The 25,744-nt window shown below is 60.4% G+C and overlaps 11 protein-coding genes across 11 annotated transcripts; 4 read left to right on the forward strand and 7 right to left on the reverse strand.

The window, feature by feature from the left end:
• Nucleotides 1-15: 15 nt before the first annotated feature.
• Nucleotides 16-465, reverse strand: PAN0_004d2272 (RBP11-like subunits of RNA polymerase; the record flags this gene model as incomplete). Its single annotated transcript, XM_014802217.1, has 1 exon — nucleotides 16-465. One exon carries the CDS (start codon nucleotides 463-465, stop codon nucleotides 16-18), a length of 450 nt encoding a protein of 149 aa, XP_014657703.1.
• Nucleotides 466-1,533: 1,068 nt separating this feature from the next.
• PAN0_004c2273 (peroxisomal membrane anchor protein) lies at nucleotides 1,534-2,628 on the forward strand (the record flags this gene model as incomplete). Its single annotated transcript, XM_014802218.1, has 1 exon — nucleotides 1,534-2,628. The coding sequence occupies one exon, from the start codon at nucleotides 1,534-1,536 to the stop codon at nucleotides 2,626-2,628; it is 1,095 nt and encodes a 364-aa protein (XP_014657704.1).
• Nucleotides 2,629-3,433: 805 nt separating this feature from the next.
• Nucleotides 3,434-5,455, forward strand: PAN0_004c2274 (bar domain protein; the record flags this gene model as incomplete). Its single annotated transcript, XM_014802219.1, has 1 exon — nucleotides 3,434-5,455. One exon carries the CDS (start codon nucleotides 3,434-3,436, stop codon nucleotides 5,453-5,455), a length of 2,022 nt encoding a protein of 673 aa, XP_014657705.1.
• A 167-nt stretch (nucleotides 5,456-5,622) lies between these two features.
• Nucleotides 5,623-9,217, reverse strand: PAN0_004d2275 (uncharacterized protein; the record flags this gene model as incomplete). The annotated part of the gene is made up of 2 exons (XM_014802220.1): nucleotides 5,623-8,729; nucleotides 9,151-9,217. 2 exons carry the CDS (start codon nucleotides 9,215-9,217, stop codon nucleotides 5,623-5,625), a joined length of 3,174 nt encoding a protein of 1,057 aa, XP_014657706.1.
• Nucleotides 9,218-9,954: 737 nt separating this feature from the next.
• Nucleotides 9,955-10,206, reverse strand: PAN0_004d2276 (DUF1748-domain-containing protein; the record flags this gene model as incomplete). Its single annotated transcript, XM_014802221.1, has 1 exon — nucleotides 9,955-10,206. One exon carries the CDS (start codon nucleotides 10,204-10,206, stop codon nucleotides 9,955-9,957), a length of 252 nt encoding a protein of 83 aa, XP_014657707.1.
• A 503-nt stretch (nucleotides 10,207-10,709) lies between these two features.
• On the forward strand, nucleotides 10,710-12,254 carry PAN0_004c2277 (nucleoporin nup44; the record flags this gene model as incomplete). Its single annotated transcript, XM_014802222.1, has 1 exon — nucleotides 10,710-12,254. One exon carries the CDS (start codon nucleotides 10,710-10,712, stop codon nucleotides 12,252-12,254), a length of 1,545 nt encoding a protein of 514 aa, XP_014657708.1.
• An 84-nt stretch (nucleotides 12,255-12,338) lies between these two features.
• On the reverse strand, nucleotides 12,339-13,794 carry PAN0_004d2278 (6-phosphogluconolactonase; the record flags this gene model as incomplete). Its single annotated transcript, XM_014802223.1, has 2 exons — nucleotides 12,339-13,626; nucleotides 13,688-13,794. The coding sequence occupies 2 exons, from the start codon at nucleotides 13,792-13,794 to the stop codon at nucleotides 12,339-12,341; spliced, it is 1,395 nt and encodes a 464-aa protein (XP_014657709.1).
• A 567-nt stretch (nucleotides 13,795-14,361) lies between these two features.
• Nucleotides 14,362-16,383, reverse strand: PAN0_004d2279 (uncharacterized protein; the record flags this gene model as incomplete). Its single annotated transcript, XM_014802224.1, has 1 exon — nucleotides 14,362-16,383. One exon carries the CDS (start codon nucleotides 16,381-16,383, stop codon nucleotides 14,362-14,364), a length of 2,022 nt encoding a protein of 673 aa, XP_014657710.1.
• A 271-nt stretch (nucleotides 16,384-16,654) lies between these two features.
• Nucleotides 16,655-18,415, forward strand: PAN0_004c2280 (coproporphyrinogen III oxidase; the record flags this gene model as incomplete). The annotated part of the gene is made up of 1 exon (XM_014802225.1): nucleotides 16,655-18,415. The coding sequence occupies one exon, from the start codon at nucleotides 16,655-16,657 to the stop codon at nucleotides 18,413-18,415; it is 1,761 nt and encodes a 586-aa protein (XP_014657711.1).
• A 181-nt stretch (nucleotides 18,416-18,596) lies between these two features.
• Nucleotides 18,597-20,609, reverse strand: PAN0_004d2281 (DUF803 domain membrane protein; the record flags this gene model as incomplete). Its single annotated transcript, XM_014802226.1, has 1 exon — nucleotides 18,597-20,609. One exon carries the CDS (start codon nucleotides 20,607-20,609, stop codon nucleotides 18,597-18,599), a length of 2,013 nt encoding a protein of 670 aa, XP_014657712.1.
• Nucleotides 20,610-22,238: 1,629 nt separating this feature from the next.
• On the reverse strand, nucleotides 22,239-24,200 carry PAN0_004d2282 (uncharacterized protein; the record flags this gene model as incomplete). Its single annotated transcript, XM_014802227.1, has 1 exon — nucleotides 22,239-24,200. One exon carries the CDS (start codon nucleotides 24,198-24,200, stop codon nucleotides 22,239-22,241), a length of 1,962 nt encoding a protein of 653 aa, XP_014657713.1.
• Between the last annotated feature and the right edge of the window lie 1,544 nt (nucleotides 24,201-25,744).

Below are 25,744 nucleotides of genomic sequence, written 5' to 3' on the forward strand. Positions count from 1 at the left end.
CTTGGCGTGAGATGCTTAGATGTCGACATAGCCAGACGCGCCTTCTGCGCCTGCACCATAGCCCGCGCCGGTGGAATCAAAGGGATCTTGGCGGCCGAACCCGCCGACGTCGACGGTTCCTGCACCGCTCATCTGAACTTCGGTGCGCCAGGCGCCCTTGAGCGAGCTGATCTGAGCGATGAGTTTGGTGCAGCCCTGCTTGAGCGCATCGGTCGGCGTTATCGATCCGTCCGTCTGGATCTTAACAAACACTTTGGGCTCGAGCGGATGAGGTACCTTGTATCCACAAAATAAGACGGCAGGGTTGGCGAGCACAGCGTGACGCAGCATGTTGCCGAGCGTGTGGTCCTCCTTGTTAAACCAGAACGTCGCCGCATTGGGGATCTTGGTGTCCTCGACAATCTCGACCCGCTTCTCATCCGGACCGAGGATGAACAGGTCGAATCGGTTAGGGGCGTTCGTCATGATGGACCGCGATCAATCGATCTGAGCAGGTGTTGAACAATAACTCGAGTCAGCATGCTGTTCCACGTAGCATTGGTTGCCATGAGCAGAGACGGGCTGAGGACAACAGGACGCGTGCGCAGCTTATAGCTTGTTGGCTCATCTACCGTTGTAGTCTAGGAATCAGTGGACGCCCCAGACCCTCTCGACACACTTGTCAGCGTTTGAGAGGTATCGTGATGAGCGTCCTCAAACAGTGTGAATATAGTGTAATCTTCGCCGTGAGCTGCGCCTATGCATTCGACCAGCTGCGCCCGATTCTGTTGCCCTCTGCCGACCTTTCTGTTCTCTGAGCGCTGGAGTGAGAATCGAGCTTACCTTAATTGGTGCCGCAAGCTTGTTGAGGGTGGAAGGGTGAACCCGACGCCTGAACAATGGTGAGAGTTGGGCGAAGGGGCGATGACGACCTCGACTCGGTAGAGTACAAGGGTGGTGGAAGGGAGGAACGCAGATGAACGAGGAGACGCTATGTGGTCAAAATTCTGCAAGCAACGAAAACTTTGGCGGGCGTTGGATGAGATGAACAGAAGGGCGAAGTGAAGAGAGGCCGAGGGGCGTCCTTCTGATTGGATGGTGGCAGCGTCGAAAATGCGATCGAGACGCGAGCCAGAGGATCACATCCAGTCGCGCAGCAGTCCGCGCTTTTCTTCCTGCTGCGGGCCATCAAGGCAGGAGTGTGCTCTCGCACGACAATCACGGGGTTGCGCCCCGGTCTAACAACTTCGAGCGAAATTCCGGCAATGCGGAGCCGACTCCGGATACGAAAGTCGCGCATCGAAACGAGAGCCATCCACCGGTGCGTTGAAAGCCCGGGGCACCCCACACTCGCCGCGCTCGCTGCGCAGTCTCTCTCCACCTTCACTCGTTCTCGCTTCTACCCCGCCCGCAATCGTCACAAGCAGCACGAAGCCCCATTCGGGAAGCCCATCGAACCAACTCACAGAAGTTAGTTTAAGAGCAACGTCAACAAGGACCGGTACCCCACAATCTCAATCTCGCAGGTAGATTCGACTACTTCTCGCTCGCCAAATGTCGGACCCATCCACCTCGGCCGTTGGGGCCCACCAGTCGCAGGTGGCCTCGGGCCCTGTCCGTCCGGATATGGTGGCGAGTGCCATCAGCTTCCTTACGGATCCTAAAGTCCAGACGTCGACCATGTCGCAGAGGGTCAGCTTCCTCGAATCCAAGGGTCTGCGTCCCAACGAGATCGACGAAGCCATGCGCCAGGCGGGACAGTCGCAAGTTGCTGGACCCAGCGGATATGCGTCGTATGCAGCTGGCCCTCCGGCACCTTACTACGCCGGAGCGCCACACCCAGGCGCCTACCCTGGCTCGGCACAGGCGCAGCAGCAGGGCCGAGACTGGCGTGACTGGTTCATCATGGCCGTGGTGTCCGGCACGATCGGCTACGGAGTGATCTCGCTCGCCAGAAAGTACCTCATGCCGCACCTCCAGCCGCCGAACGCCAATGTGCTCGAAGCGGACCTGGACTCGCTCACAGCCAAGTACGACGAGGTGGCGAGCCAGCTGCAGGCGCTGGATGCGCAGACGCTGGCGGTCAAGCAGGGCCTAGACGAGCAGAAGGCCGAGGTGGAGAAGAGCATCAAGGAGGTGGACGAGTGCGTCAAGAGCGTGCGCGAAAACGAGAAGCGCCGCGACGGCGAGCTGGACCGCGTCCGCGACGACGTCGAGGGCATCCGCAAGGAGCTCGGCAGCCTCTTCGAAAAGTCCAAGCAGGCGCAGACCAACTCTCTCTCGGAGCTGCAGTCGGAACTCAAGTCCCTCAAGTCGCTGCTGGTCTCGAGAGGCACTGTAGGCGGACCCACCGCCGGCATGCACGCCGGTGGGGCGCCTGCTCCACCTCGCCCCTACGGTCTTGGCTACGGCGCAGGCTCGTACGGCTCGCCCACGATTGGTACGCCGACTGGCGATGCGAGCCCGCCTCACATCCCCAAGCCCTCGATTCCTGCCTGGCAGCTGGCCGGCGCCGGTTCGTCGAGCGGCGCCGCGACACCCAGCAAGGCACCAGAGGTTGAGCAGACCAAGTCCTCGGACGCGACCATGGCGGATCCCGCCGAGGAGATGTCCAAGACCGAAGGCAAGGCGGCCGAGGCAAGCAGCTGAGGCGTTCCGATCATAGCTCCGATGTGTTGCTAGCCCCTCTATCTAATCACATTCCTACGCCATTTGTACGCAAGAAATGAGCGTTCCATCCGCCTTGTCTGTGCCTCATTCGGCAGACCTGGCATCAGAGTAAATTGCGTGCAGCAAGACTGCCTGAGCGGATTAGGCGGCTGGGCCGAGCGCGATTGCGTTCATCCCGTCACTGATCGGAGCCCCCGAAGGTGGTGTGATCTTCACACATGCTGCACCCCCACTTTCCGAGACGTGCATCTCATCATACGATCCTGCATCGTGCGGAAGCAGTGCGTGAGGTGTGGAAAAGGGGTCAGTTCGCGGGGAGCGGCCGAACTGGGGCCGAGGCGGAGTGCGGAGGCACGGTTGCTCGCTCGCGTGGTCGGACGTCGAATTCCAGGGTGCGGTGTGCCTTGTGGGCGGAAGTGGCCCCTGACTGCCTGCGGCCAGCCACTCGCTTAAGCCAGGGCGAAAAAAGGGTTCAGTTGGCCGCCCACCCAACACTCTGCTGCACCGGCAAATTGGACGGGCAGCTCAGATTGGCTTCCAGCGTGGCCTCGGGTACGCTTCCGTGCGTTGGACGGCATGGCGTGCAGTCACACCGCACGGAACCGTCTTTCTGCCCCTCATTACGCCGTTGGTCGAGTGGCGTCAGCAGTCCGAGTCTATCAGCGACCACCTCATACCGTAACCACCACCTTGATCTTTTCCAGTTCCGACCAACAGCCGAAACTGGTTTGCATACAGCGACGTCGCCGTGCAGCAACGCAATCGAACGTGCACGGCATCAACCATGGCAATCGTCGCGATGCCGTCGCTCTCGACCAACAAATCCATCATCCCTAAAAGGCCGCAGATGGGCAAGATCAAATCTTGGTCCGCCGGACTGGGCGCCAAGCTCTCGGGCAACAGCGGCGACAAGCAAGACATCGCCTCCGAGGTGGAGCAGCGCAAGAAGGGCATCGACAGCCTCTACACTTCCACCGAAGCCTATTGGTCGTACCTCGGCAAGAAGAAGCCTGTGCCCTTCGACACCTCGTCGCTGCCTGTGGACGACGCTTCCTCGGTGGCGAGCAATGCGGTCTCCACCAAACCTGAGGGCAAGATGCTGCCCGTCGAGGCACTCGGCCTCGCCATGGCCTCGTTCGGCGCCGTCTTTCCAGAGGGTTCGCCGTACGGCGCCTGCTTGGGCCTTCTCGGAGAGGCCCACGCCAAGCTCGGTTTCCTTCAGACCACGTTCACCAAGGACACGTCGCACATTTTCCTAGCACGCATCGCGCGCTCCAAGGCCACGCTCGACTCGTTCACCGCCGCCCTCAAGAAGCTTGACAGCGCTACGGCACGGCTCGAGTCGGCACAGTCCAAGGTGCAGAAGAGCAAAAAGGAGAAGCGCGAGCTCGAGGAGGAGCTCCGTCTCGCCAAGGCCGCCTATGACGAGGCTGTCACCGACGTCGAGGCTCGCGGAGAAGCGATCCAAGACGCAGAATACGACGACTGGCAGTGCCTCACCACCTACATGCAGGCACAGCTCGACTACATCGGCCAGGCGCATGCGGTCATGGAGCAAGTGAAGGCCATGTGGGCCGATGCGCCTGCACCGTCCCGCTCGGGAGCTTCGACCCCACTCACTCGCCCGCGCTCCATGTCTGGACCCAAGCTTCGACCAACCATTTCGCGTCGCTCGTCCGCCAAGGACGCCGTCGACATCTCGACCTCCTCGAGCCGATTTGCATCTAGATCGTCGCTCAGTCTCGCCGGCAGCGATCGACCTTCGTCAGCTACCGACGACTCAAAGCGAGACAAAGACAAGGAGCAGGACAAGGAGAAGGACAAGGAGAAGAAGAATCGCCTGCGTATGCCCTCGTTCAGCGGCGCTGGTGACACCGTCGCTTCTGTGGCTTCCGGCATTGGGTCGTTTGGACGCGCCAAAGGATCCACTCTCTTCAGCTCCAACGGTGAAGCGTCTAGCACCGACAAGGAGCGCGAGCCGAGCAAGTGGAACTTTATGGCTCGCTCCAAGAAGGAACCCGGGTTCGTCTCGATGGACCACGCCGACAAGGCGCAGACCAACGATGACGACAACCAAGCGGGTCGACCCCCGGCCCTGCCCGCACGCGACTACGTGCGGCCGTCCGTGTCCGCGCATGACGTTCACCTGGGCGATCACGACGGTATCGCTGCCAATGGCCATGGCACTGCCTCGCCTGACTTCAGGCTTTCTCGCGCCGACTCGGACGACGAAGACTACGGTCGGGATCACGACGCATCTCCCTTTTCGCCCGACGCGGATGCGATGGACTTCTTGGATGTCCAGCGCAACCGCTCCACTCACGACACCATCCATGAACGCGGAGAGTCGCAGCTCAGCGCCGAAGTTAACATGATGGACAGCGCGTTTCTGGGACCATTGGGGGCGCTCCAGCCACACTCACTGTCGCTCAATCATACGGGGCTGTCGGCGTTCTCGGATGGTGCTGATCCATTTGGAGGGTCTGCGATGTCGCCGCAGCAGACGGGTGGACGGTTCGACGAGTCAGAGGCGTCCACGGACGATGAAGAGGAACGTCAAGGCCTCACGTCCGGCAGCATGGTCGATAGTACGGGCGCAAGGAGGCCCGGCATGCAGCCTAGTTCGTCGTGGGTGTCGTTCAAGGGCGCTTCGAGCACAGCGAACGGCGCGACGAATGGAGTTTCAGGTACTCCTTCCCAGCGCGGACCTCCGCCGCCGATCCCTCCCAGCTCTTCCTTCCTTTCCAGGTCCAAGGCGAAGCTGGCTCCTCCACCGCCTCCCCTGCCTACCAGAAACAGCTCCTGAGCACCACAGCGAAGCGTACGACCACATCGCGTTTCAGCATCCCAGCAAGTCATCTTCTCATGTCACCTTTACAATTTTTATGGACTTTTGCTTGCTCATCAGCATTGCTTACTCTTTCAACCCTGGATGATGAGGTGTGTCGCCTCGTATCGATGCGAGCCGAGTGTCTAAGAGGCCGGGTTGGGCGAGGAGAGGGGCAGCCGGTTGCGGACAATATTGGCCCTGCGGATGGCTTCCAGACATTTGCCTACAGCGTCTACATCGCTGAGCAGCGTGACGTGGCGGTGGGCGCTTTCGACGATGCCTTCGCCGTCGAACCTCATGCGGTATCGATCCATCTTCAGCCTTGCCTTTCCTGGCGGCTTGGAGGTGAAAGGTGGGCCTTTGCCGATTCTGTCATGTGGAAGGGTCTCAGCCTCGGAACGCTTGGTGAGCAGGGTCGACCAGCGACCAGGGAGGGTGGTGGCGGAACGACGAGTGATGACGCCATCTCCAGCGGCGTACGTCATGCGCGAGTAGTCGCCCGCGCGCACATCGTCTTTCCAGCCCTGCATCTCCGTGTCCTCGGCACGGGATGCTGAGTCGACGCCCACCAGTGCTCCACGCACGCATGGCGTTCGACCCGAAGTCATGAGCATCAGAGGAGGATACTGGCCAGCGGCGTGCTTTGCGGGATCGAACCCGAGTTCAATGTCTGCCCAGAACTGTCGTACTTCGCCGAGCGTCCGCTCGAGGTAGGCCCAGCTTTGCGCGGGGTAATCGAGCGAATCGAAGGCGAGCGCAGACGAGTCGGACGCGGTGGCATCGTTGCGCAGCGCCCCTTGGCGGTTCTCGGGCTGCAGAGCCGCTTGTTGGTCGGGCGAAGCTGCTACGCCTGCTTGGCCGGTCAGTGCAGCACCGTCAGAAAAGCCTTCCATGAGACCCATCGTTAGGCCGTTTGGTCCGGCACGCTCGCTCGAGTCGGGCGATCCGATGCCTTTCAGTGCTTCCTCGTCCTCAGCATTGGCTTTGTTGGCACCGGAAGTCTCCCGCTCGAGCTTATCCGGGTCAACGCTATCCTTTTCCGGCTTGGACTGCACCGGATGCGCCTCCGTGCCGTTGTCTGCTCCCTTGCGTGCTAGGGCGAGAATCTCCTGCCTACGTCCAAGCTCGAGACAAGGGCTGAGTCCGAGCTCATCCCACACGTGCGGATCGAGGAAATCGACGTCCTTGAAGCGTTGGCGCTTCTGCTCTTCCGTCAGTGCGTCTTCGTCCTGGTCGGGTTCGCCGACTGGAACCTCAAAGCACCGCTTGTCGGTGGGCAGGAGGTAGAAGCTGCTACGGAAGCTGAATGTCGCTCGGGGCGAGCAGATGGTGTCGTTGAACAGCGCCGCATCGCCGAATCGGAACGGACCGAGGATGTTGGGCGTGCCGCAGAAGGGGGTCGATGCGAACACGAGCCCTTCGAAGATGCGCGGATCTTTGCACGTCGCGAGCGCATGCAGCGCTACTAGCCCTCCCATGGAGTGCGCAACGACCTTGGCACCTCGACGCCTGCTCGGCTCGGCTGCAGATGCTTCGTACAGCTGCTCGAGGAATGCGACCAATTTGCGGGATGAGAGCCCTAAAGACAGCCGCCAATCGTAGCCCCACGAATACACCTTTGCGTGACGTCGACTGGCAATACGCTCCTCGAGGCGCTTGCCCATGTCGACGAGCCTTCCTATGTGCGAACACATCTCGGACGAGTAGACGAGCTCCTCCGAATGCTCTTCGGCTTCGCGCGACAGTCCGAGCTCGAGCGTCGGCCTGCGCAGACCAACGCCCACCTTGATGGGGATCCACATCATCATGTTGGTTTCGGCATCGCGCAGCACGCTGCCACGATAGCCACCCATGAGTACCACATTGCCAGACAGGTTCTTGAAGTAGTCCGGTGCACCACTGTCCTTCTTGACAGACGGGATCGCTTCGGCCTCTAACAGGTTCACGGACGGAGTTCCCTTGCTGGACGCATCGGCGGGCGGAGGCGAAGCGAGAAAGTCGAACGAAGGTAGGAAGCCCCAGACGCTGTGCATGGCTTCCTTCCACTTGGATGACGACACTGCGTGTGTGCGGGGCTCGAGAAGCTCTTCGGCCAGCCGGTCGGGCGACGACAGATCTTCGCGCGATGAATGGCGAGACACCACTGCCTCGACCTGTACGGCGTCTTCCATCGATAGGCCGTAGCTGAACCCAGACCTCTGCGCAGCCAACTCGTCTCCACCAGCGCGGAAGAGCGGCACTGCATGCGGCCGAGTCGGCTTCTCCTCCCCTTGCTGCACGGCCGCGTCCGTCGACGCAGCGGCTGCAGACGCTGGCAGCTCGAGATTGTTTCCCACGCTCTTCCGCCTTGCCTTGGTGATGAGCTTGGATGCCGTAGTAAACGGCTTCATCACGGTGGAAACTAAGCCGCTGGATTGCGCATCGGCTCCTTGCTCTGCCGAGGCAGCGCCAGTTCCAGCTCCCTTGTTGTCGGACTGTCGTCGAGCATCCGTCTTGGAGCTGCTGAGGCTCAGAATCGATCCCGACGCAGGAAGCAGTCCTCGATAGTTGGACGAAGAGCCAAAGTGCGTGTCGTAGAACGCCTGTTTGGCGGTAGGATTGCGATGGGCTGGATTGATGAACCGCATCTGCGGGTCTTGGCGCGAGGGCTTCCACGGATACGATTCCGGATACACAAGGTCATCTGGATGGCGATGGCGCTGTTGCTCCACCCCGTCTCTCAATGTCTCCATCTGTTGCAGTGCCTCTTGGTGTGAAGCTTGTAGATCATCTTCTGACGACGAGCTGCGGTTGCGCTCATCACCAGAAGACGAGTCGGAAGAAGTCTCGTCGAATGGTGCTCCGGCGAGAGGGACAGTACGTTTCTTTGGAGAGACCGGCGTGGATCTTGCGCCCACGAAACGACCTGATGCAGCAGTGACAGGACCATTGGACTTGTCCTTCTGAAGCTCCGACACATCTGCCGTTTTTGGTCGCCGCGGTGTGCCTGCAGCTGCAATGGTGGATCCGGACGCTGAAGATTGGGCGACGTGATGCAGCTTGGATGTCGAAGCCGTCACCGCCTGGGAGGAACGAAGCTCGTACTTCCATCCTCGCTTGCTCTCCGGAATGAATCTGCCGTTTGCCAGCTCTGCCTCTTCCGTTTCTTGCTTGGTCGAGGGTGCGAGGTCTTTTCGCGTCAACATTGAGAACGAGCTTCGCTTCTTGCTCCCCTCACCCAGGCCCGACATGGCGAACTCGATGCGCGCAGCTGAGGATCAGATTAGGAATGCGGTAATGGAGGGGACGACGAATGGTGCGGGGATGGGAAGGAGCCCCTAAGACCCACGGGAAAAGATCCTCCACTCTTCTGTCCGCCTCTCGGGAGCAACTGACACGGGCCGAACGTCAGACTCGAGCCCTGTCAAGAGCGTCTACCAGACAACGATTCACGGTAACCTCAGCCGAAGAGCAGGGCACTGCCCCCACCATGCAGGCTGTGACCAGACCTCGTGCAGACAATGGTGTATTTCGTCGACGGAAGGACGCATGACATGAGGTCTGGCACCAACGGAACGGCAAAAACGCCGCGGAGTTGGATTACCGAGAGGAAAGAAAGAGTTCGGCGAGTTTCGTCCGGCTGGCACACGATGCACCGCCCGCATACACCTTTGCGATCCATGCACCGCTACCGGGACTGATGTTCGGGCCGCTTGGAGCGTGTGCCAATCGAAGCGTCTTCTTCGAGCCAGACCGCATTCGCTGCTACTCTACTTCAGACAGGGACGATGTCAGCATCGTCCGTGAGCGGCATGCAGGAGTAAGCACAGGCATGCCTCCACCTGTCCAGCGAATTGTGGTGAGGTCACTGAAAATCGAAGCACCGGTCGTGCAGGAAAAAAGGAACTGCCGGCGAACAGAAAACGCGCGCTGAAAATAGGGGCAAACAAAAGGATCGGTGCGCCGATTCTGCTCAATCGGGACGTGGACCAGTCGAAGCCTCTTCTCAAGCTGCAACCGATAAGTCATGGCTTCAAGAGCTTGTGAAGTCACAAAAGGCGACCACGAAAGGTGCTGCACACTCGCAAGGTGATGCAGAAAGCGATGTCGAGTCGATGGTATTATACAAGGAGCCGATCCGTAGCATTGATGTACAGAATAGATGAGAAGGACCAAAAGTGGTGCATAGAGACTGACATCTCCATAGGGAAGCAGGGACTATTTGTCAGAGCTACAAGGCTGCCTCGGCCGAGACCGGGGCTCGAGTAAAGCAACCATTCGGAATCGGGAAGCCAGCCTAATAGCAGATGGCGGTCGGGGTAGTTGCGAAGTCGGCCACGGGCGACCTTCGCCCGCTATTGCATCTGAGGTGCAAGGACAGCTGATGAGACTGCTGCAAGCGAGCGAGATGGTACACTAAGGCGAGCCAATTTGGTCCTCCTTGAGGGTCACGGGGAGCCTCTGAGGACGGGCAAAGCGCGGTTTGTGGTGGCACACTAAGGAGCAGGTCGGCCCTGAAGCCTGTCGACGAGGTCCTTCCGGAAGAGAGACGAGGCGCGTGCTGCGGCGACGCTGCTGTCGAAGACGAATTCGCCGAATCCGAGGTACTTTTCGAGCAGGCCCTTGGTTGTAGGTTCAGAGATGCGGTCGATATCTGGACGGAGGCCAGTCTGGCGCTTGATGCCTGCGAGCACGGTGGAGATGAGCAGCGCATCGCCTGCGTAGTGCATCAGTCGTCCCAGAACCATCTTGTTTGAGGGTCTTCTTGGCGTGAGCGTCTCGAGATGGGAGTGCGCGCTTGCGGGGTCGTCGGAGGTGTGTTGGGTATCGTGATGCTGATGGCTGCACCTGGTGGATCTATGCTCGTCTAGGGTCCTTTGCCAACGGGCGCGCCTCACGGTGGAATGGCCCGTGTGGCACGCGCCTAAAATAGCGAGCGCTCGAAAATCAGAAATGTAAGTTCGAACGCGGTCAAACAAATATCAACGCGGCGCCGATCTCTGTGTTGTGGAAGCGCGGACTGACCAGCAGATGGCGCTTTTCCGCACCCACCAAAACTTCTGGTGGACGCGATCGCGATTTGTGACAGATCCACCAACCCGCACAAGGTTGTCGCTATCGGTGGTGTTGATCTCCAGCTCTCTCGACGCTACCACATCCGGCTTGATAGGCCCTTTCGAGGCACAACACGCACCTTCTCAACTTCTCTCATCGTTCTCTGGCGGCCTTCGACGCTTGGTCGCACGTAGCCATGGCGTTTTCATTCGGCACACCCGCGGCATCGCAGCCCGCTGCCAGCTCGAGCGGCACCTCCGGCTTCTCGTTTGGACAGACACCAGCACAGCATCAGCAGCAGAACAAGCCTGCCTCGGGCGGCTTCTCCTTCGGCACACCCGCATCGCAACCACAGGCCCAAGCCGGCGCACCCGCCGCACCAGCCACGTCGAGCGGAGGTCTCTTTGGCGGATTCGGCAGCTCGCAGCCCGCGGCCGCTGCTGGGTCGAATGCTGCAGCACCTGGCACTCAGGCTGCTGCATCCACAGGCGGGCTCTTCTCCTTCGGCGCCAAGCCCGCTGGCCTAACCACATCACAGCCGCAGCAACAGCCAGCCGCTGGAGCCACATCCACATTTGGCTCTGGCACAGGCGGGCTTTTTGGAAGCACCAACACGCAGACCAACACAGCAGGATCAGGCTTTTCGTTCGGCGCACAAAACAACACAGCATCACAACCACAACAACAGCAGCAGCAGCAGCAACCATCGACCACGTCGCTGTTCGGCGCGCCGGCTTCGTCTTTCGCAACCACGAGCGCGCAGCAGCCCGTCGCGCAGACGCAGTTCTCCGCTCAGCCGCAACAGCAACAGCAGGGCATGGCTGCCCAGCCGGACAAGAAGCTCGGCGTCAGTCTCTCGGCCAAGCTCGAGCAGATTCGTGCCGCGTGGGATACCAACAATGCTGCCGGCTGTCGATTCGCTTACTACTTCTACAACAATGCCGGCAACGCGCAGAACCTCAGGATGATCCAAGGGAGGCGGCCGGATGCAGTCGGACCGATGCATGACCAGCTCTGGACGGCTGCTGTGCGCGAGAATCCGGATCCCAACCGTCTGTACCCCGTGCTGGCGCTTGGCTTCAACGATCTCAAGAAGCGTATCGAGTCGCAGGCGCGCGAGGCGCAGCGCCAGCGCGCACTGCTTGCCACACTCGCCCAGCGGCTTTCTGCGCTCGAGCAGAAGCACTCCCTTTCCAACTCGGTGCGCACGCAGGCGGCACAGAGTCGCCAGGCGCAGCTTCACCACCGCCTCATCGGGCTTGCGGCCAAGACGCAGCTGCTGATCCCCGTGCTGCGCGGCAAGAGCATCAGTCCGGAAGAGGAACGCCTGATGGCCGTGCTCGAAGCATGCGAGGCCGAGATCACGGGCTCGTCCAATGCGCTCGCATCGCGCTCGCTCGCCCTCACACCAGCTTCCAACGGCGGCGCAGCGGCGAGCGGCTCGGTGGGCATGCATGCTACGCCGGTGCAGCACGCGCGCCTGCGCGCCAGGATCAACGAGCTCTGGGCTCAGCTCGGCGTCATCCGTGCGCGCCGCGAGATGCTCGCGCGCGAGGGAAGGAGCGCCACCACCGAGTGGGCCGTCGTCGACCAGTCCGGCCTCGACAACGTCACGCGCATCCTTGCACAGCAACAGCAGGGCCTCAACCACCTCAGCTCCACGCTCGAGGCAGACACAAAAACCATGGACACCATCACTACCGGCCTCACCGGCGTCAAGCTCGTCGGCGTCTCAAGATGAAGCCCACTTTCATCATCATGTCTTGCCAATTTGACTCCAGTCCAATCTTCTGTCTTGACGGCATTGTCATTCGCGCAAAGTGAGCTAGAAAGGTGCAAAGCCGGTGAAAGCGACCTGGCCGATGTTGGCTCTGGTATCGGCTCGGGTGAGCTTGCCTGTGTCGGGATGACGTTCAAAGATGACGATGTTCTGGTCGGTTTGGTGGCCGACGGCGAGCCAGCGGGCGCTGTCGTCACGGCCCGTGTCCGAGCTGAGGCTAAAGTGTCGTGGCATACGACCACCGCTCTTGATCCACTCGACAAAGCTCAGCTTGCCCGTCTCGGTGTCCCTGCTAAAGATCGAGATGTGGTCTTCCTCCTCATCACCGCGATCCGAGACGTAGACAAAGTCGCCCGCGGGGACCACAGCGATCTCGGCGGTGGTACGGTTGGTCGGCAGAATGCCCGGTCCACTCAGAGGCTCGCCGGGAGGAGAGGCAAGGATAGGATCCTGGATGCGCTCCAGTTTGCCTGTGGCGTCATCGTGTGCGAAGGCACTGACCGTGTTGTCGAGTTCCGAGGCGAGGTAGGCGAAGTCCTTGCCGGAGCAGTCGCGGTAGAATGTGATGTGACGCGGGCCCGAGCCTGCGGGAACATCGGTGCTGGCGACAAACTCGACGTTGTGCGACTCGTCGATGCGAAGGTGGTGGATCTGGTCGGCACCAAGGTCGCAGACGTACACCCAGCGGCCCGAGGGAGCGATGCTCACCTGGTGCGCATACGAGTGGTCCTGACGATCGGGCACCGGACCCAGCTTGGGCGCGGATGCAGGGCGCGTGAACTGAAACACGTGCTTGGCCTCCTTGGCGAGCGTTCCATCGTGCTTGTCGATCGAAACCACCGCAGCGGTACCCGAATTGTAGTTGGCCACAAATAGCAGACCCTTGCTGGGACCGTGTCCGACAAGGCAGCTGACGGGGCCATCGCCTCCCGACGATGTCCCGTTGGTGCGCTGCAGATGCGTGCCCGTCTGAACGATGGTGCCCTTGGCAGCTTGGTACGTGTGCGAGAAGAGCCTGCCCGGCGCGGTCTCGTCAACCGAGTACAGATGCAGATCCGAGTGCTTTGCGTGGCCGTGATGACCGGACGTGTAGGCGATCCACGAGGGCGAAGTACCGGACGAGTTGACCTGCACGCCGTGCGAGATACGCTCGAGCTGGCCCTTGTCTGCATCGACCGAGTATGGCACGATGGTGCCATTGTATCCAGCTGTGAAGAGGGTGTAGCTCGCCATCTTGGCTGGCTTTGAAGTGTCCGAGGCTGCCGAAGCGCACAATGCCAAGGAGAGCGAAGCGAGCAAAGCAAGTGGAGCGCGTGTCAGCATTCTCAAAGGGCTCTTGATGTGAGGATGAATCCGATCGATGATCGCTGGGAATGATGACGAGGGCAACTCACATCTTGTCGAGCTTTGCACGTCCCTTTATGTGGAACTTTTGAGACTGTGCGACCGACCACCGAGGTTTGAGCGTGTTCGAGGGGGAAGAGCTGCGGTATGTGCTCATGCGTGCGAACTTGGGCTGGCCATTGTACGCTTCGCCAGCGATGCGGCGTGCAGAAGCGAACTGCAACACCCGTTCGAAGCGTTCGGTCCGCGTGGGGGGCGTTTTGGCCAACCCGTGCAAGTGAATACATAATTTCACCGACCAAAGCCGTTTCACTTCGGATAACCGCCGGTAGATCGACGTGGGCATAAAGAATCACACCACACTTCTTCCATCACCCGCACGAGCCTAAATCTGTGGCGCTTCACTTCGGTGCGGCATCGCGGAACGCCTCATGAGCCCCTATCGATGCTCGACAGCCACTTTCGAGACATTCTCCCACGGACTTGTCCCCATCTTCATATCATAAGCCTCTGGATCGCCGTCACGACCGAGATTCGCTGAGACAGCTGCGTGCAGAAGCGCACGGCGTCTCAACAAGACGCTGGAGTCTAGAATGGATGGTAAAAGTACATGTGTGGAGATGCGATTGCACAGATAAGAGAGAGAAGGTGTATACAGAATGCCATCTATGCTGGACTCCTGTCCTGGGCAGCATCACGCCGAGATCTCGGCGGCGGAAGCATCTCAGCGACGAATGACCGAGTTCTGTAGGGCTTTGAGCCATCGCGGCTTGAGTGCCTCGCGCTGCTGTCGCATGCTGAGGTCGTTGGCAGCGACGGTCTGGTAGGCCTCGTCTCCGCTCAGCTTTCGGCCGTCTTGGAGGTTGACTTTGATCAGCGACGTGTCCACGTTGTAGCCTCCCTCGGCGAGACCAGCCATTTGCTTGCGACTGCGGAGCACCTCGGGAATCGCTTCGCGCAGATATCGACGATTCGCATACACATTGTGCGACAGACGTTGCACGTGGGGTGAGCTCCAGAAGATGTAGCGACCTAGCCCCGCCTCTCGGTCCGGATGCTCCAGCTCCGCTTGGCGCTCGTCACGCTGGCTCAGCCATTGCAATGGCCTCGGATCCGTGGGCGCTTTGCGAGCCGAAGCCACGGCAGCAGCGTAGCGCTCTTTCTGCGCTTTGGTGATCATGGTGCGCGCTGGATCGGAGCGAGCAGTTCGCACCTGGAAGGCCTCGCGTTCGTCGCGTTCCCAGTGGATCCAGTCGGCGCGCTCCAGGAGCTCTGCGCTGCGCTTCTCGATCTCGGCCGCGATGGGCAGCTCAGTCTTGAGCTTTTCCTTGAGGCGCGACTCTAGGTCGCTTTGCAGATCCTTGTTCGACTGCGCCCTGTATCGATCGTATTCGGCTTCGATTTCTTTCCGCGTGAGGTTAGGACGAGTGAAGGGGTCAGTCGGGTCGAGCTTGCTCTCTACCCACCAATCTCTGCGCTGGGTCGACCTCTCTTGTTCTCGCTCGCGCTCGTACCATTCGTTGAGCTGCGTCTTGATGGGCGGTCGCGGATACAGGTCCAGAGAGTGGAGGAGGAGCGGACCTGCGCCTTGACCGGGTTGCTTCCAATCTTCGCCTTGCTCCTTCATGCAGAAGAGTAGGCCGCTCGTGTCCCACGCTCCCATCACAAACGTCAAGTGGCGCGTCTCGCCATCTTCGGCCTCGACATAGCTGAACTCGGCCATGTGCAGCGGCATCATGATCGGATATGCTGCCATCATGTCGATCTTGAGCGAACCCGGCTCGAAGCGCACGGGTGGGCTGGTGATTGGCTTTCCGTCTTCGTCGACCAAGGACATTGTGAGTCCGAGACCGTGCTTGTCGCCGCCAGGCAGCTCGAAGCCGGCGGCGAGCTCGGCGATGAAGGTGGCATCGGCCGACTCGAGCTTGTCGCGGATCATGTCCGGCAGAAAGAGCGGCGAGATGGTGAACGGAAGGGGTTCGGGCAAGCCTCCCTTGATCTGCACCTTGGAGTTGCCCTTGGTCTTGAGGTACGACTCGTACGATTCGTAGTCGACCATGGCGAGAGTTTCCCAAGCTTCTCTGTTGGCGTTGGGATCTAGGCTAGGATCGGCGGAGTTGGCCTGATTGGGCTTCATATCGTACGGAGGCGGAGGAAACAAGGGGAGCGAGTCCATGGGCTTCCACGAATGGCCGGGAAAGCGCGAAGAGATGGTGATGAAGTTGGCTTCAGCCTTTCCGTCGTTGCCACGACATTTTGCCTCGAACGAGGCGTCTATGATCCAAGTAGGGAGGTAAAGCGCGGTCATGCGTTCCAGCTTGACTATCTGCTCGTCGGCCTCAAAATCGCGAAAGGGATTGAGCGAGCGGAACTGGTGCTTGATGATGTCCCATTGTGTCATCACCCGCGGCATGACTTCGGTCTTGGCGAGCGTTGTCAGGTATTCGCGTGCAGACTTTGAAGAGATTCTGAACGGCAGCACTTCGACCTTGGCCTGATGATGCCGCGGAACACCCGAAACAGGAGCAGCGGCGGCAGAAGGGCTCTTGGGGCTCGACTCGCTCGCCGAGGATGCTGCCTTGGTCGTGGCATGTCGGAGATGGGCCGAGGTTGCAGAGCGAGGCGCGACCGATATCGTTGAGGAGGATGAGTAGATCAGCGCCGTCCGAGCTGCCTTTGGTAGCGCATGGCGAAGGAGCTGTGCTCGGCCGGCAGATCCGAGCTGGACCAGCTTGAGAGCAGTCATGGCTGAGCTGCTGCTTGAGGTCTGCCTAGCGTCGATTCAATCGATCAGCCGTGGCAGCTCCGATCAATGATGACATCCAAAGGCGGTTGCTACAGTGCGGCGAAATGAATTGGCGATCGGATCAGCCGAACGATGGAGGAGAAAGATGGAAGAAAGGGGCCGGCTGGTGCGAAACCGTCGAATCGTTGTGCTGCGCTCTCTCTGCATTTTACTCCACTTTTTGGGGTGTGACTTCTGAGCGTGTCTTGGAGCGAGCTCGGCTAAGCTCGGAATGGTGTGCTCCCCACTTTCTTCTGACCCACCAGCATTCCCGGCCTTTCATCCCTTCAATCACTACCCCGCCTCTCTTCGACACTTTCTGCAGGATCCTTTCGACCTGCCTGTGGCTCCTTCCTCTCTTGACTGCACCTCGCATAACCACGAAGGAACTGGTCAGCGCTCGGAGCTTTTCGTGCACAGACTGCCTACCATGCTCGCGCGGTCGCTTCGTCTCGCCGCGCTCCGGCCGTCGACTTCATCTCGCTGCCCACCTCTTGTCCAACATGCTGCCTCCTCTTCTTTCAAACGTGCTGTCACCCCCTCTGCATCCTTCTCAACGTCTGGACACGCCTCGCGTTCGCAAAGCAGCAGGATGACCACCATAGCTTCCACAGCCGCTGCCGTCTTGGGCGCCGTCGCTCTCTACACCTCCCTATCTCCCCGTCATGTATCGCCTCTCGAATGCGAGGCCGCAAAGCCAACACCGGCATCCGCCATCAAGGGCGGCAACCAGTCGGATTTGCCAGAGATCTCGCACCTCGATCCAAAGCTCTTGACCGACACTTCGGCACCCATGCGCAAGAGGATGGAGACCTACGTCAAGCTGCTCCAGTACAACATCGTCTCGGCCCTGTCGCGAGAAGAGCCCAAAGCCAGATTCTTGATCGACAGCTGGCTACGCAAGGAGGGCGGCGAGGGCATCTCGTGTGTCCTTCAGGACGGCTCGACCTTCGAAAAGGCTGGCGTCAACATCTCGGTCGTCCATGGCATGCTCCCTCCCGCCGCTGTCAAGCAGATGAGCGCAAATCACGCCGGCCTCATGGACAAAACAGGATACAAGCTGGAAGGCAAGGACGCCGACGTCAAGGGTCTACCCTTCTATGCCGCAGGCCTCAGCTTGGTCGTACATCCCAAGAACCCCTTCGCGCCCACCGTCCATTTCAACTACCGTTACTTTGAGCTCACCCACCCCGAGAAGCTGGCCGACGGCTCACCCAACCCGCGCCATCCGAAGAACTGCAAGGATGGAGAGCACGACAATGAGCCGATTGCATGGTGGTTCGGCGGCGGCACCGACTTGACTCCCATCTACCTCTTTGACGAGGATGCCCAGCACTTCCACCAGACGCTCAAGTCGGCGGCAGACCAGCATGATGCCTCCTTCTACCCGACCTGGAAGCGATGGTGCGACAAGTACTTTTGGATTCCGCATCGAGGCGAAGCACGCGGCGTCGGCGGCATCTTTTTCGACGATCTCACCCTACCCGAGTGGGCGTCGAGCAATTCGACCAAAGCCTACATCGCGCTGTCGGACGGCACCAAGCCGACGCCCTCCAAGCCGCTCGTGCCCTCGGTGTCCTCGACCAAGCAGCACAACCAGGACTCGCTGTTTGCGACCGTGCGCTCGCTCGGCGATGCCTTCCTCCCGGCCTACTTACCGCTCGTTCAGAAGCGAAAGGGGACGCCCTTTACTGAGGCGCACGAGCGATGGCAGCAGATTCGAAGGGGTCGATACGTCGAGTTCAATCTCGTCTACGATCGCGGCACCAAGTTCGGACTGCAGACGCCCGGCGCTCGTATCGAGAGCATCCTCATGAGTCTGCCGCTCAAGGCACGATGGGAGTACATGGAGAAGTACAGCGGCGGAGGCGCACAGGGCCGCGACGGCAAGGCAACCACTTCTGCCGACGAGCTCCAGGCTGGTGATGAAGAATCTGGAGCGGCCGAGAAGAAGACCCAGGCGGCGCTTCGACAGCCCAAGGACTGGGCCTAGATCACCTCGACCCTCCAATGGCATAGACACCAATAAAGTGCATCACCCCTCTCTGGTTCAAATGCTGTTTGCAGCGTTGCTTGTTCGCAATTGGTGGATCAGGAATGGCTGACCTGACTGTGCGCTGTGCATGAAGTTATTCCATCTATCGTGCTGCGTCTAGGTCACAGGATGAGTGCCATCATGTGCGCCGTGGTGAGTGATTCCGAGACGCATGTGCGGGGCTGACGTGCTCGGCGAATCTTTCTGCGAGCTCGTCAGGCTCGTTTACGGCTGTAGTCTCGGCGACGGGCGTGACGATGGATTCTGCAGCCGTGGGGTCTCCTTGAGGAATTGTCGCAGACGAGGCGCTTGGCTGCTGCTGGCTACTTTGTGACGCGTTGCGACCCGAAGAGGACGAACTGGTCGCCATCGTGACTGGTAGGGGCAAGAACGCCGAAGGACCGCCCTTGTTCCCGGTCGCGCCGTACTGGGGTATGGCCCGGGAGAGTCCACTCCTGCTTGTCGCCACGGGTGGGACTGGATTGAGGCTAAACGACGGCGGAGGGGTGGCGAGCAGAAGGTAGTGACCCGCACTCAGGCCCGTTGGCCGATCCATGCTGATCAAGCTGAGCTTTGGTGTGCGCAGACCGGCCGAGGACGACGACGAGAGCAGACCAGCGCTGGCCTGGTTCGTGGCGGATCGCGAGAGGCCTGATGCGCGCTCGAACGACCCGGACAGACGTGCGCTCGCCTTGTGCGGCGAATTGGTGCGCGAGCGCGGTCGGGCCCCCGAACTTGTCTGCCTCGCTCCACCAGGCACACGTAAGGCATTGCTTGGCGGCAGCCGGCCCTCCTCGAATGCAGGTTGGAGGAAGTCGACGCGCGTACGACCCTTCTTCTTGCCATGCGGAGACGCATCTTCGAAACGCTCGGCCCCATGCCACGATCGCGAGAGCAACGGCTCGGCCTCGCCGCCTTCCCCGCCTTCCTCTGCCGCTGTCGCATCCAGGCCTTCCTCTTCGCTGCCTGACATCTGCTCTTGCTCTTCCTCCTCTCCGTGCTCGCCCGATCCGTTGGAGCGCCAAGTGAGCACAAAGACACCGGCGAACGTGGTGAGGCAGCCGAAGAGGAAGTTGATGAGCCGATGAGCGTCCATGTTCTCAAAGTCGCGATACAGGATCGCCGAGCCGACGATGGCCGAGATGGTGAAAAAGACAAATTGCGCCGGGATCACTTCGCGGCTGTCGAATCGCTGCAGCGCACGATTGAGGTAGGTGATCTGCACCACTGCTGTCGCTGCGAGCACGAGCACGAGCATGTATGTGATGGGGAATTTGAGCGCTTCTATCGGCTGCCCGCCCGAGATGAGCGACGAGATGCCTTTCGTAGAGAGCACAGTGAAGCCGCCGAAGATCGCACACGTCCCCACGTCGATCAGCACCCAGCGATCGCCGAGGGATGTGGTGCTGAGGAAGGCGAGCAGCACGCCGGACGAGACCGAGACAGCCGAGTAGATGACGAATTCGAGCCGCTTGATCGCCTGCAACAGCTGCGTGGGGTCGAGCCGGACGTCGTTCTGCTTGGAGCTGAACACCACCGTCACTGCACCGATGATAGCGAGCAGAATACCGCCGATGTCCGACGGCTTGAAGCGCTCGCCTAAGAGGATGGGCGAGATAATGACGTTGGAGAGGAGCGCCACCGCGCCGAGCGGAGCAACGAGGGAGGCAGGCGCAAAGCCGTACGAGATGAAGTTGCCCGCCTCGCCCACCGTCATGAGCGCGAGACCGAGCCACCACAGCTTGCTATGTAAGAACATGGTGTCCATTCCATTACTGTTGCCATTGCCATTGCCGCTGCCATTGCCGTTGCCGTTTCCATTGTGCCCAATTTGATCGCCATGATCCTTGTGGAGCTTTTGATTGCCGTTCTGGGTGTTCCTCGAATCGTCCTGATCAGAGTTGTGATGGCGATGGGTGGACCGCGAATGCTCGCCATGAGATTGTACATCTTCCGAGCTCGAGGAAGCTGAGCCTTCTGCAGCGTGCCCGTCTGCATCATTAGTGGATGCGTGACCGGAGTCCGGGTGTCCTTGGTGCGCGTGCTGGAGCCGAGTATGCGCGAGCTTCTGACAATTGAGCGCTAGACTGATGGTTACGTTTCCAGCCACGGCGACCACAACGCCGATCCAGGTGCGGCTGGCCGAAAGCATGTCGGAAATTCAGCCGAGTGCGTACACGCCAAGGGCCTCCGATGCGTTCGATAGCGATGTGAGGTTCAGGAAGCCATGACGAGTGTCACTCCCGTTCAGCCATTCGAATGTGGTGATCGGAACGATGCCGATTCGGTGAAGCAGAGCAGGGACTGGGACAATCAGTCAGCGATGACCGACTGCAGGCACGAGTGTGGAGGAGAAGGCTTCCGGTCAGGCGAGAAAAACAGCACAATGTGAGATCGATATTTGTGACAGCCATCCTTTTCGTTCAAGATGTGCCCAGTGAGGAGCTAACAAACTCGGATGAGAAATTCGCCCTGCTTCGGCTTCGGTACTCTCGAGCCGTCTTGGAACGCGCCCACAGATTCGGTCAGGTTGAATGGGTCGCCCGGGTCAGCTGAGCCGCGGCCTGGTCCGAATCGAATTCTGCATTTACAGCTATCGTGTGAGAAGCTCCTGACCGTCGCATGGGAGCCAAGCCAACGATCCCGACGGTGACCAGGAAAGGTGGCGTGCTTGCTCCAGGTGATTGGTTCGATTTGGCTCGAGGCAAGTTTTGTGCCGAGCGAACGTGCGGTACCCTTACTTCTCCTGGTTCGCTCGGCTCCACCTTCCGCAACACAACCAGACCGCATGACTCCGCGGAATGTGCCCAGGTCGCGGGCGGTGTTGCCCCGACAGGTCGCATGAGGAAGAGACCCAGATGACGAAAGCTACGAGTCGAGCTGGTGACACGATGCCACGAGCCCAATTGCTGCGGTAGGGGCGTCTTGTTGAGCGAGATTCAAGAAGCGATGTTCCGCGTGGTCAAGATCTCATTACGTGCAACAATGAAGGCCGCTGCACTCTCGAGTGCGGGGAGAAAGCCACATGGATCAGATAAATTGCAGACAGGGCTGTGCTCAGATGGGTACTGGCGTGGTTCTGTTCCACGCGATGTCCTGTTGTCTTAGCTCGAGGTGGCCTCGCTTCAACGTGTTGGCGTGTTGGTTTGCAGACATTAAAAGTCCGAACCACTTTCGGCACCATAGTCCGCTACCATCCTCCTGCCCCGCTCGCGTCCGACGGCAATAAATGTGGGAAGCAAGCGTGCAGCACCAGCAGCTTCTCTGCACATATCTGCACGTGTGTTGCTTCAAAGTTTAGTTTGGCTCGGTTCCATGCCCATTTGCTCCTCCCTTGCCGAAGTGCTTCCCGCTGGCTACGTCAGAAGACGATGGTCCACGCAGGGCGATGCCAGCAAGCTTGTCGTTGCCCTGGGTGCCGACATCCGAGTGTGCGGCATTCATCCGAATGACACACACGTACATTTCAGCACGAATCGCATGGCATGCATCGGAGGAACCTTACGGCCGTGCCCCACCACCTGCAGGTGTTTCGCGCTAAGTCACATCACACCACGCGCCGCTCCCATCACACGCTGCATACGAAGAGAGATTTGCGAAGGGGACTGGAATTCGATTCCTGCAAACTACAGATTACCGTGACGAGGGACAAGAATGAGCGAAGCTGACAACGAGGCGAGCAAAAGGGAAAGGATACTAAGCAGGACGAGCGAGGTGATTACTGCAAAGACTAGGACTGGACGACGGAAAATGCGGGATAGGATATGGGTGTGGGCGGATTTCAGACAAAATGAGTCGCAATCTGCATGTTGGGTGACGAGTTGGCGCTGAGGCCTCCGGCGGGTGCCAGCGCCTGTCTTGGCGTCGAGGGCTTGTTGAGCGCGATGGGTCCGCCCAGGCACGCCTGGCTGATGGAGCCGCGCTTGCCACTCACCGAGACGGCAGCCTGGGCAGCGGCAGCCGCTGCAGCCGAAGCCGCCGCGTACGGGTCGTGGCGAGGCTCGCTGTTTTTGTATTTGTCCGAGCCCGCTGTGAGCGAGAGCAGCTCCGACGAGCGTCCGACCAGTCCGGCAGGTCGGAAGTGCGTCTTGAGGTGCTGCGCGAGGTTGTCGGAGCGGCCGAAAAACTTTCCACACGTCTCGACGGGGCACTTGTGCGGGCGCTCCTGGGTATGGGTGCGGTTGTGGCGCTTCAGATGCTCCATCCTCTTGAAGCGCTTGCCACAGTGGCACACGTGCAGCTTGTCAGCCGAGCTGACAATCAGAGGCGGAGGACCAGCATTGCGAGCACGGCCGCGAGGCGTGGTGCGCGTGACCGAGCCAGAGACGCTGCGGCTTCGGCCGTCGAGCATCGATGTGAACGAGCCGTCGTGGATGGGAGAACCGAGCGACATCATGCTGTTGCTTCGGTGGCCCGACATGGGCGGCGCGCTGTAGTAAGGGTCGAAGCCAGGCGACATGAGGTCGTGCGTCGGCGTGGACGGGTACATGACGTTGGCCTTGGAACGGCCATCGCCACCCGAGACCACCGACGACGACGGTGTGGAAGGGAACGACGCAAAGGAAGACGCTTCGGAAGAGGTGGACGAGCGCGAGAGCTGGGGCATCGGGCTCGACATGGGCGCCGAGGCTACCCTTGCCATGGCCGCCGACGACGACGACATGCCAGCCGAGGTGTCGGGCAAGCTCGAGCGCTGGAACTGGAAGTTGGGTGGGCTCTGGAAGTGGTCCCGGAATGCAAGGTTGGCCTGGAAGCTCGGTTCGTGCTTGGGCATGTTGTGAAGTTCGGCGAGGCTGAGCAGCGGCGGAGTGTCCTTGCTGGGCGTACCGATCTCGTGCGGAGCGAACGACTCGTTGCGAATGCTGTCGGCGCTCGTGAGCCTTCGAAGCGCGATGGCCGAGGGTGGGTAGAAGGGCGAGCTGGGATTCGAGGCATCGCCGCGGATCGAGTGATCGGGGGTGGAGCCAGGCGAGTACGAGTGACCAGGCGTGAAGGTGCACGGGCCTGGGCCGAGCGAGGCGCGGTTGTAGGCCGACTGCGGAGTCACAGGCATCTGAGCGGCACGGAAGCCGTCGCTGAGGTTGAGGACGGTCTGGCCAGCAAAGGTGCCCGTGTGTGCTGGCATGGGCGTCGTCTCTTCCGAAGCGTCCGACTCGTTGAGCTTCTGCGAGTGGCCGTAGAAGTTTGGCTCGGCCTGGTGGGTGGAGAGCATCGAGACGTCGAACGACTGCGCAGCCCGGCGACGAATGTTGGAGGGCGGTGGCATCTCGAGGCTGAACTCGTCTTGGCCGTGAGAAAGCGCAAGCAAGGCGTTGTGCTGATTGGGGTGGAATGCAGCGTGGTCGGCGTAGCCATGCAGCTCGTGGTGGCCAGGTGCGTCCGGTGTGCCGAGGGCCAGGCCCGAAAGCGAGGTAAGCGAGCCGGGCAGCGCGATGGGCGACTCGTTGGGTGTGAAGGAGCGCGGCGAATAGGAGCCAGGCGCATTCGAGTGGTCGGATGCTTGGCCGAGACTGAGGCAAGAGGAGGAGGCGGCCGAGCTCACTGAGCTGCGACGCGCACCAAACGACGCGTGAGGCAAGCTGCCAGAATAGCCAAAGTGGGGCATCGAATGCGACTCGGACATGGCTACGCCCGAAGACGCGTGCAGCTCTGGCGAGAGGTTGTCGAGCAAGCCGAGGGAGTTGTGACCAAGGTCATGTGCATCGCTCGAGACCGAGTCTGGAGTGCTCAAGGGACCGTACATGATGGCAATGTTATGGGGAAGAGGTAGTACGTGACAGATGGGTAACGAGGAACGATGGCGAGGTCTGCTGGATTAAGGTATTAGGAGATCTGGCACGGCGATGGCGATGGCGATTACGTCGGATGGCAGATAGATGACTGGCGTGCAGATAGAGAGGATGCGGAAAAACTGATGCTTGTCGTCGTGATTGATGCTAGCTGCTCGCTGATGCCACAGTATATGTGGGTGGTGAAAGCAAGAGCTACTGGGTCGTGATGGTGAGGGCGACTCTTCAAGAGGCGGCTCTGGGCAAGTCTGCACGGAAGGACGACTGAATGCTATGAGGTGATGCTGCAGAGGCTGTGGTGTGGCGGAAGCACGAAAATGGGACCAGTGGGGGACGGAGCAGGGCGATGGGGGAAAAGGGGGAAATGTGAGGATGAGGGGAGCAGAGGGCGGAGCCAATGTGGTTTTGTATCATTCTGGAGTCTGGGTAAGCGCTGTGCAGGACGTGACCCACGGTAAGGGGTGACCGAGTCGCGTTCGAGTGCCACTCAAGGTGCCCTGTAGTGCGGCAGGTGTCGAGTAGCGACAGGATCCGGCGTCTTTCTGTACGGCACTCGAGGGGGTGGCTGGCGGTACGAACCAGCCGAGAGGCGAGGCAGAGCGCGACAGGAAGCAACCAAAAGAGGCACGCATGGCAAGCGACGTTGCCCATCTGAGGCAAGATCTGCGGAAGTGTTGGTCGGACAAGCAGAATTGCAGCACGGTCGGAGTCCCCGCGCGGCTAAGAGGGCAGGAGGGGGACAGTTGCTCAGGCACAACCCGACAGGTGCTACGGGTCGACGCCAGGACGCGGACGGCTCGCTGGTGCATTGCGAGCCAGGGCCAGAGTCTGATGAGGTCCAGCCATGGTCCCGCGGCCACGGGCGAAAGAACGGCAGCTGCACGTTGGCCAAGACAGCGGGAGAAGCCCAGAAAGAGGCAGGAATCCAGGCGTTGGTGAAATATGGGTGGTTGGCGGGCCACTTGGGTGGCGGATGGGAAAAACTGCAGCTGCAGAGGTCGCATGCACAAGCGCTCCAATCGCCGGGATCAAGATTTGGGGCCAGGGCTGTGGGAAGGAATGATCGGCAAACCAGGCCGGCATGGACGGGCAGCCGCACGCTGGACGAGGCAAGTTCAGCAGGCACGCGTGCGAGATGGAGCGCATGGTGGCGTGCTGCACTGCTGCAGCAGCTGCTTGCCGTCCCAAGCAACACTGGAATGGCGCTGAATTATGCGACAAGGCGGCAGGGACCGTGGATTGACACGGGCGATCCAAAAGGGGCAGGTGTGGGGAGCAAAAGGGCTGCTTCGCGCCTTCGACACTGCCCTCGACCGGCTTCACCGTGGGATCCCTCCTGCTCGCTCTCTTGCTAGACCGACCTGAATTTGCCACACACTAGAGCCATCAGGAGAGTCGCGTCCAGTGGTACTGTTAGCGAGGGATGGGGGGAGACGAGGCGGCTTCGGCTGAGGCGGCCCTCTCAATGGACAAATGGCTGGCTGGCTCGGCTTTGCAT

Source organism: Moesziomyces antarcticus, assembly GCF_000747765.1.
Source record: "Moesziomyces antarcticus DNA, scaffold: scaffold_v10004, strain JCM 10317, whole genome shotgun sequence".
Lineage (NCBI taxonomy): Eukaryota > Fungi > Basidiomycota > Ustilaginomycetes > Ustilaginales > Ustilaginaceae > Moesziomyces > Moesziomyces antarcticus.